Raw genomic sequence first — 10,000 nt, forward strand, 5'->3', positions numbered from 1 at the left:
AGAAAGGGCCTGAATCCCCCAGCATCTGGAGAGCATTTCCCAAATGTTATCCCAGTCAACTTAGGCGCAATTGGTGCAACATTTAGAGAAAAAAAACGTTTGTTTCCTTGTATTAGCACTTTCAAAGTGTCAATGTGAGTTTTGAAGAAATAATGATCTGGCCATGGCCCAAGCTATTATGAGACTGACACCAACATATAAGCAACTGTTATGATTCATGATGTTTCCCGGTTGTGCACACAACAGTCGACCGTATCCATAGAGGCAGCCTACAGCATGTGGAGGGTTGATCCAGTGTCATTTTATAACTAAGTTTGACCCCATTTGCACCCTGTAGCGCCTTACATATGTCCATTTGCCTGCATGTGCTTTGGCCATATCTCAAATGACACCCTATGCCCTATATAGTGCACTACCTTTGACCCCAGCCCTCATAGGGGTTAGCTATATAGTATTAGTGAACTCACTGTAGGGAATCAGAGTAATATTATGCTGTCATAAGGGTTAAGAGAAAGGAAAATAGTTTCTCGTTCTCAAACAACATGAGTAGAGGGAGAGGGGTAAGGGAATAGGAGATAGGAGATAGGAAATATAAGGCCCATCAGAGAGATTTGAGACTCAGCCTTTGTCTTTATTTGACCATATTAAGCAGTCGCAGACATGGGAATCTTCCATGAGGAGTGAAGACTAATAGCGATACCGTGTGTTGTTGGCGAGCCTCTTTGTTTATATAGGCCCATGTGGGGAGACTTTAACTGTGTTATATTCCAATGAAGCGTGTTGAGCTTTGACCGTTACAACTCTGCGTTTCTTAATCCCTTCTCTCTTCCTTGTGACGTCGTAGCGTTGGGATGCTGCAGCGCTCATTTTATAATCCTTAGGTTTGCTAGCTGTTGTTCATTTGACCGTAGGAATTGAATTTCACCATGTTCTCAATGACAAACATTTAAACAGACATCTTGTGTCAAAGGATTGGGAAATAACCTGTCTTTAAATCCCATTGAATTGTTAAAAACACCAAACATCTTAATAGGCTTTATAGCACAGATAGGTTTGAGTCCCAAATTGCACCCTGGTCTCTATTTAGTGCGCTACTTTTGACCAAGGGCCATATTAGTCTTTAGCCAAAAGGTGTTGGTTTGAAATGAGATGTGCTGTCATACAGCATTGTCAAAGGCTTGCTCCCAGATCTGTTTGTGCCCGTACAGCCAAGTCGGTCTATGGTGTGGCATGGCAATGACAAGACAGCACGAACAGATCTGGGACCAGACCATAGCAAATACACAGGCAATGCTGTCAATGCAGAGGATCCTCACCACCGACATGGTCTATATTCCAGGTCCAATTCCATTAGCTAGAATGATACAATAGCTGGCAACAATCATACAGTATAATCATATTCATATGGACACAGCTATTGGGTGGGCGTATACTTATGCTGACGGGCCACTGTCTTCATTTTCCCACTTACAGTACTTGTTATGCACTCATATGTGTAAGGATTTTTCTTTTAGATAATTATTGGACTAGAGTAGAATAGGAAATAATGCAAATGGGATAGAATCGAGATCTACATGCGGTAGCCACTAGCCAGGTGCTGTGCAGACATAGCATGACTGTTACCCTTTCACACAACAGTAACACACACACAGTAGTGCATTTTAGGATGATCTGCCTCCTGCATGTTCTTCTGTGTTGACCTTTTCTCCAACCTCACTAACTTTGCTTCTGCTCCCAAGTGTGTGTGTGTGTGTTTGTCCAATGTTTGCTTTCCTCATTCGTTCGCACAGAAAGTGGAGGTCATTGGACCTAGCTAGGTTCCCGAGAAAAACAAAGATGGCTGCCAGTGTTTTGGTTTTTTTCCTCGTGATGTTTGCTCCTGGAAAAGAGACGTAAACAACAGACATGTCACAAAAAGGGACACGCATGTTGTCATGGTGCTATTTACTGGGCAACGGACCGCGTCCTTGTCTACTGAATCCTAGACAAAGAGTTGGAGGGCAATTCACTTTACTGGAGTGCTGTGATATCAATTTAGGAATACATGGAATGTATATTTAAACTCCTCAGACTCAGGTTAGATAAGACATCATTGTATTTATGAGTAAGGGCGAAGAGAAATCAAGTAGAGCCTTTTAGAGAGCAGGAAATGAGTAAAAATGTGAAGAAAAATTCCCAGAGCGTTGGTACAATCATGTCACCGCGCAGATAAACGTCAACAAACAGTGCTTGTGACTTAAATCAAACACACACCACGTGAACTTTGTAAATGAAGTCATTGCTGGCACTCAAGAGTTTATCATTGGGAGCTACAATGAAGAGAAGAGAGAGGGGGATAAAGGAGAGAGAGACAGATGCTGGGCCTATGTTTATGTGAAACACAAGAAGAAACCGTTTCAACTTGGGTTATGCCGCACTCTTGTTTTCTTCCCTCTCTCTCTCTCTCTCTCTCTCTCTCTCTCTCTCTCTCTCTCTCCTCCCCCCCCCGTCCCACTCATATGTTTCTATTTAAGGCCCTGTAGGCCTGACTGCCTTGATTGGCGTGGTACAGCCCCCTGCTCCTCGTCCAACGGCAGGCTCCCAAACAGAGAGAGAGAGGAGGGGAGAGAGAGAGAGAACAAGCCACACTACTGATTTTCCAGAGGAAAACCTTTTCTATTCTTCCAGTCCCGACTGGAGTCTGTCTCCAACTCCAACCGTTCAGCAGCTCTCCCTGTCCTCTCCTCCTTTTCTCTTTCTTTTATCCTCTCTTCCCTTCATCTCTCTTTCGGACGTTTGTTTTGATCATGGAGGCCCCGTAACGAAGAACACGTTTTTCTCTCTCTTTATTTCATCCCTCCGTTTTTTGTTTTGACTTCTTTCAAATGCTTCCTGGTCCGTTGGTGTGGGCCGGGGGAAGGTTCCGCTATATGGCCAGACGTTTGGGAATAAAATGCAGCGATAATATCCTGAGCGAGCGTTCTGAGTGGCTGGGGAGGAGCAACGGCGCGGATTCGGCCTATGGCGGCGTACCGTCACCGGGCGCGCGGTGGCGGCGGGCGCTTGCGCCCACCACGGGGTAGGGGTGCCATGGTGGGGACTGGGAGCTGGCTGACGGCGTGTTTCTTCCCGTCCTCCCGTGCAGGCATTGACAGCTCGGACCCTATGGTGCTGGAGCAGTACGTGGTGGTGGCCAACTACGAGAGGCAGGAGAACTCTGAGATCAGCCTGCAGGCTGGGGAGACGGTGGACGTGATCGAGAAGAGCGAAAGCGGTGAGTAGTGTGTTTACACTCTGTATGTGCTGCTTTGTGTTGTATTTGACTTATCTTTCTCTCTCACAGACAGACATACACACACACACACACACACACACACACACACACACACACACACACGCACAAACCAACTGATGCACAGTCAGCACCTCGTTCCTCCTTTCCTCACATGGTATCACTCCGTGTTCTGTCTCCTTCCCTCTGCCCCTCTTTGTCCTCAAGATTCCCCCCTTTTCTCCCCTTCCTCCCTCTCTACCTCCGTCTCTCCCTTAAGCGTTCTCTCTGTCTTCTAACTGGGGCTTGGCTAAACCTGGAGGCTTGCCGTTTGGTCAGCAGGCCGGTGTGTGTGTGTTTTGTCTGTGGTTGCGTGCTTGGGTTTGTGTGAAGGTGTGTGTGTGTGTTTGTGCGTGTGCATGTGGCAGCGTTTGGCTGTGTTGCCCAATCTGTTGCCTTGTGCATCAGGAATGTAGACTTATAATTAACAGTCCACTTTACTTTAGTGGAGAGTGAGATGTGTTACGAGTACCATCTTGGAAAGGCAAAGGTCGAAGCGCAAAGTTTTGAGAGGAGAAAGAGCCAGGGAGGCAGTTGTTATTTGGGAGCCTTGGGAAAGTTTTGAGAGGAGAAAGAGCCAGGGAGGCTGTTGTTATTTGGGAGCACTGGGATAACTGTCTGCGTGTACTATTGTCACCCTTGTGTTTTCCTCCAACTTCATTGTACTTCACAATGTTATCAAAAACCAAGGACATGGCAGTTGTTGAACCACAGCAAGACTGGAGCTGGATTCTAACTTGCCATGGTAACAAGACTGGAGCTGGATTCTAACTTGCCATGGTAACAAGACTGGAGCTGGATTCTAACTTGCCACGGTAACAAGACTGGAGCTGGATTCTAACTTGCCATGGTAACAAGACTGGAGCTGGATTCTAACTTGCCATGGTAACAAGACTGGAGCTGGATTCTAACTTGCCATGGTAACAAGACTGGAGCTGGATTCTAACTTGCCATGGTAACAAGACTGGAGCTGGATTCTAACTTGCCATGGTAACAAGACATTGACAGCTTGCGCATGTCAAGATTAACAACCACAACGGTCTAACAGTCTACCAGCAGCAGAAAACCCTTTGGCAGTGATTGATACATCCACACACATCTTCCTTTCAAATATTGGTGTGTGTGTGTGTGTGTGTGTGTGTGTGTGTGTGTGTGTGTGTGTGTGTGTGTGTGTGTGTGAGGTGTTTTCTCACAGCGTCTTTAGCACATCTTTGAGTCGTTATGCAAGTTAACAAATCTTTCTTTTTCTTTAGTTTTTACAATCGACCCAGCCACCCACTGTCCTTCAACGGTTGACGTTCCCCTTGTGGTGCTCTCTCTCTCTCTCTCTCTCTCTCTCTCTCTCTCTCTCTCTCTCTCTCTCTCTCTCTCTCCTTCTCTCTCTCTCTCTCTCTCTCTCTCTCTCTCTCTCCTTCTCTCTCTCTCTCTCTCTCTCTCTCTCTCTCTCTCTCTCTCTCTCTCTCTCTCTCTCTCTCTCTCTCTCTCTCCCTCTCTCTCTCTCTCTCTCTCTCTCTCTCTCTCTATTCCTACTTGTTTCTCTATTCCTACTTCTCTCTCTCTCTCTCTCTCTCTCTCTCTCTCTCTCTCTCTCCACTCTTTCAGCCCCATGTGTTTTTGACATCGGGCTGTTCCAACAGCTTTCTGCTGTATATCCCATTCCGTTCATTGTCAGTACAACAGCTCCGTATGGGAATAGAGGTGTAGATGTTTTTGCAATGCTGATCTTCTTTTGTGAATGAAATGTATTGCAATGTCATACATGACTAAAGGGGAAACCTAATCTCATCCGGAAATGTGAACACTGGGAAGTGCAGTTGTCACGTTCTTCCACGGCCAGCGGATGTTGAATGACACATATTGGTTTCAAAGTGAAACTTTAAGCAAAAACAATAAATCAATAAACGAACAACAAAACGTGACTACATGCACAAACACACAACAATCAATATCCCACAAAACACAGGTGCGGAAATAGCTACCTAAATATGATCCCCAATCAGAGGCAACGATAAACAGCAGCCTCTAATTGGGAACCACATTAGCACCAACGTAGAAATAGATATACTAGATCACCCCCTAGTCACGCCCTGACCTACTACACCATGGAGAAACAAAGGCTCTCTGTGGTCAGGGCGTGATATCAGTACCGCAATGAATGTGAGATGTGGTTGTTTTAACTAATCTTCGTTAAATTAACTGGTCGTCCAAAGTCCCCTTAGCAAAGATTGTCTGCTAAATGTGAAATGCAATGTTTTTTCAGTCTCTTTTGTGAGGTTTCGTACTGTCAACTTTTAAGCTGCATTGAGTTACGCTTCGAGAGATATGTGACTTGATGAGGCTTCGATTCCCAGAGATTTTGTAAGAGTCACAGGCAAGAGTGAGAGTCATTATATGTTTTGTTTAATGAATATTCAAAAGCTAATTGCCTGTGCGTATGCCAAAACCACGCCATAATTATCAAATTATTGTTGGCACTGACACACTGCATTGGAAACCCCAAATACTCCCACGATCGGGCACATTCAAACTAAACTAGGACAAGATCCATAAATATTCAGTACTCGGGACAGTTTCAATGTAAAAACATAAAAACAAATAAGAAAACAAGCTGTGCTGTCACCGGAGCTGAACGCTCATATACTCAAACTAGTGCATAGACTAAGCCTGACAAAGAACCATAAAATCTCAGACAGTTTCAGTACAAAAGTGCAAGAAAAACAAACAAAATATCATCCTTAAGGAAACAAGCTGTATATAATGACCGTCATTAGAGTTGAAGGTTACTGTAAACATGCTCAAACGTCTCCATACCTCTCTACCATGAGGCCAAAGAACTCGAGCAACGACCTACGATGACATCATTGGCAGGCCATGCAAGTCCTAGTGCCCTGTGTATCCCAGAGACCCTCTCCCCCTTTCAGCGCTCTATTGCGACCATGGAGTCTCCACAGCTCTGCTTCTTTATGTCCCTCGACATTTTGATCGCAGAAACACAGGCGGTCATTTCACACTGCAACCTCCCGATTGACCAAAACCCCCTATTTCTTTAACGTTGTTTTAATGTCGCTTTAATGTTCCTCACCCCGTGCATCTCGGCACGATGACAACCTATGCTTTTAAGTTAGCTTCTACCAATCTCATCCAGACTCTGTGCTTTTTCATTCCCCTCTCCCATACAATCTCTACACAGTATATCATGTGCAGTTAGGAATGGTTTAGGGTCAAGCAACAGCCAATGGAAAAACAACATCCACTGCAGTAAAACCACTTTACTGCAGCATCGGTTTCTCCCGCTTCACGCACTGTTTACCTCGATAGTCGCGGGTTTCTAATCCCGAGTCGGATGTTGTTGTCATACCCTACCCCTACTGCGAGAAGCTAGCAGCCGCGTGCGCTCGAGTTCCACGGCAGCTGTTTCACTGTATAGTGTCAACAAGGCGCCAGTATCACCACGTGAGACTGTACAGTGTGTGTGTGCGCGTGTGCGCGCGTGTGTGTGTGTATGTGGGGTGTGTGTGTGTGTGCTGATGTCATGAGTTTTGGCTGTGAGGTTTGTATCTGACTGTCTGTCCGGAGATTTACGAGCTACTATCTAGTAAAGAGAGATTTATGGGAGGGCAAGGAGGTGGACACGCCAGAATCCTATTGAAAAGGGGGAAAGAGGAGGAGAAAAGGAGGAGTGGAGGCTATGTATGGGCCAGTGTCCTGGTTTTCTCCCACTCCGGTCATTCCTTGGACATGGGAAATCACAGAGAGTCTGGAGGGAAGAGGCCTCAGATGGGAAAAACATCACTTGCATGTGTGACCAGAAGTTATATGGAGCAATCAGTTTATTGTGCTTCCTGCAAAAGTTGTTATCCCCATGATATTGATGATATGATATTGATATTGATACCATGGTATCAAATGTATATTATATAGAATAGTCTTTGAAGACTGGTAGGTCGGTCTTTATTTGTTCAGTTTTGGCTCTGTTAGAGTTCTGATACCATAGTTGCACGAAAATGACTGGTTAATCAATGCAACCGGGCCTCCATTCTGTGGCTCCATACTGTGGCTGAATATGGAAAATTCCCCTATTTTCTGTGTCCTTACCCCGGCCTAATGGATCTTGCAGGAGGACTGTGATGCTATGCAGCAAACAAGATCCCTCTGGGTTACTGTGCCGCTCCCTCAGCCCACAAGCCCAGCCGGAGAAGACATTTGCCTCTCGCCTCTCTCTCTATGCGATCTTTGCCAGGTTGAAGGGGGAATTTGTCACCATAGTCCTAAAGAGCTTAGGCACGCTTACCGTGCAAAACCCGCCTAAACACACATTTACACACATAGTCACGTACTCACACACACATGTGTGAAATTATGTATGCACAGGCAAACACGCACGCATAAACACACACAGGCTCAAACACACACACACCACCCCTACCTCCCCTCTCTCACTGCCTGCTGTGTCCACAGGGGTGTAAGTTAGGTTGGCATAGCCCCCACTAACCCACATATTCTTTCCTGAAATTTACCCAGTTTTGACTGAGTTTGGGCTGGGCTGGGCAGTGGGTGTTGTTTGCCTTGGGCCCTGTGTAGATCAGCTTTAGTAGGGGAAAGCACTGGGCCAAGTTTTACAGAGGGAGGAACACCATTTGTGTCAAATCTTACACTCCATCACTCAGGCTACAGCTAGCTTAGCGCTAGTCTCACCTCACATTTGAAACGGACAGCCTAGCCTGCTCTTCTGTCTTCAGTCATGCCGATAAGGTTGTAAACCGTCAGAATCTTTGCCAGGGGGCTGCTGAAGACAAGGCCTCACACACGAGAGGCCATACAGATGTAGGATATGAATTTGATCACTCTGTTGAAGAACTTTCCATACAGAACCTTGTATTGCATTTGAGTTTTGAAAAGGCTTCTGAAGTTTGTAATTTCCACTTTGAAATTTCAGACTCCATTTTCCCTGACGGAAAATGTATCAACCCCGACAAAAATGTCAATTTATTATATGAATTATAATCCACATAATAATTCGAATTTCCTGTTGCCGCATGATTATTTTCCTGCTGTAGCAAACTGGCTCAAATTAAGATCCTACACCTGTAGTCTCACATAGCCTATACCTATACAGTGGTTCATCCTTTAAAAGTTGTGCTGCCTCAACTCTAGGCAATCAAATGAGACAGACGGCTTCAATCAAAGAGCGTTTAGCGCTAGAGAGTTTAGCTTAGGTTAGCTTAAAGGATGTCCTGGTCAGGCTGTAAAAATGGCTAGCCAGCTTCAATCAGGAAGTCATACTTATAAGCCAACAGATAGAGTAGCAGGCTGTTAGTCATCCTATACATGCTACCCGTCGCGTAACGTTTCACCAAGAGGCACAAGAGTTGCTAATCTACGTCAATCGACTCAACAGAGAGGTTACCTTTAAGCCCTTTAAAATCCCCTGTATAGATAGGGTCACATGACAGGCCATAGCTGGCCAAAAGACTCACCTACAGGTTTTAAAATAGAGCTTGTTGCCATTAGCATGTTTAGTGAGGTGATATGCATGGCTAAAGCTAGCTTAGTGTTAGCTGCACCTCCCATGCTTTGAAATGGCCAGCCTGTATCAATAAGCATGACACAGGGGTACTTAGCTGGAAGGAAGCTTTGAGTTGGGTCTCTCTCTCTCTCTCACACACACACACACACACTCACACACACGCACACGTTATGTTCTTCTATCCTCGTGGGGACCTAATATTTATTTAAAGTCAAAATCCTATTTTCCTTAACCTAACCCTTACCATAACCCTAACCCTAACCTTTACCCGTAACCCAAACCCTGAACATAACCACAACCCCCCCCCCCCCCCCCCTACACACACACGGCGGTTCAAGTTCAAGGCCCGGGGACGTAGCCCAGGCATGCTGAGCGTGATATTTAGTCAACACGGTCTAATGAACTTCCTTCCACCACGCTATCCCCTTAAACTTGTAACACAGCTAACAGTAACCAAACCCCCATGTTTTATGTTTTAGGAAAACTTAAAAGCAAGGTAACACAATCTCCACCGTGGGATGTGAGTTCCTCTGTCTCCCGTCCCGTTAGACATTGTCAATAAAGATTTGGGGCCTCGAAATAAACTAGGAAGGAACTAACCAGCTCGATGATTCGGATGTCCTCATAACTTCCCCTCAGTTAGAACTGATCAGATGATGCTTTGATGTATCCCGTCTTGGGTGATTTTTATACGTTTTATGTCTCTTTACATTGCCAATCCGCTACACCATCTTTTCAAACAAAGTTCACACAAAGGGAACGAAAATGTGTTCAAAAGAACTTGTTATTAAAAGACTCTGATGTCATTAGAGGGATTTTGTCTGTTCTTCGTTTGATCCCATCCAACAAAATCATATCCCTGAGGCCTAACTAGGCCTTTTTCACATCATATACTGTATCGACTTCTAGAGTTGATGGGATTTCATTTCAATTTTCCTAATTAAATCATCTCGTTCAGGCCATCTAAGGCATTGCATCGCAGTGTTGAGGCATCACTACAGATCCGGGTTCGATCCCAGGCTGTGTCACAACCGGCCGTGACCGGGAGTCCCATAGGGCTGCGCACGATTGGACCAGCGTCCTCCAGGTTAGTGGAGGGTTTGGCATGGGGGGCTTTACTTGGCTCATCGCGCTTTAGCGACTCCTTGTGGAGGGCCGGGCGC

General features: G+C 45.5%; 1 protein-coding gene across 6 annotated transcripts in view; it reads left to right on the forward strand.

The window, feature by feature from the left end:
- LOC115142427 (SH3 and PX domain-containing protein 2A-like) overlaps positions 1-10,000 on the forward strand; it is a 118,013-nt gene that overhangs the window by 74,010 nt on the left and 34,003 nt on the right. For all 6 annotated transcript variants that reach the window (XM_065001497.1, XM_065001501.1, XM_065001498.1 and 3 more), the window contains one exon: positions 3,125-3,253. In XM_065001497.1, coding sequence (XP_064857569.1) covers positions 3,125-3,253 — 129 coding nt within the window. The remainder of the gene's footprint in view (positions 1-3,124; positions 3,254-10,000) is intronic.

Source organism: Oncorhynchus nerka, linkage group LG15 (genome assembly GCF_034236695.1).
Source record: "Oncorhynchus nerka isolate Pitt River linkage group LG15, Oner_Uvic_2.0, whole genome shotgun sequence".
NCBI lineage: Eukaryota > Metazoa > Chordata > Actinopteri > Salmoniformes > Salmonidae > Oncorhynchus > Oncorhynchus nerka.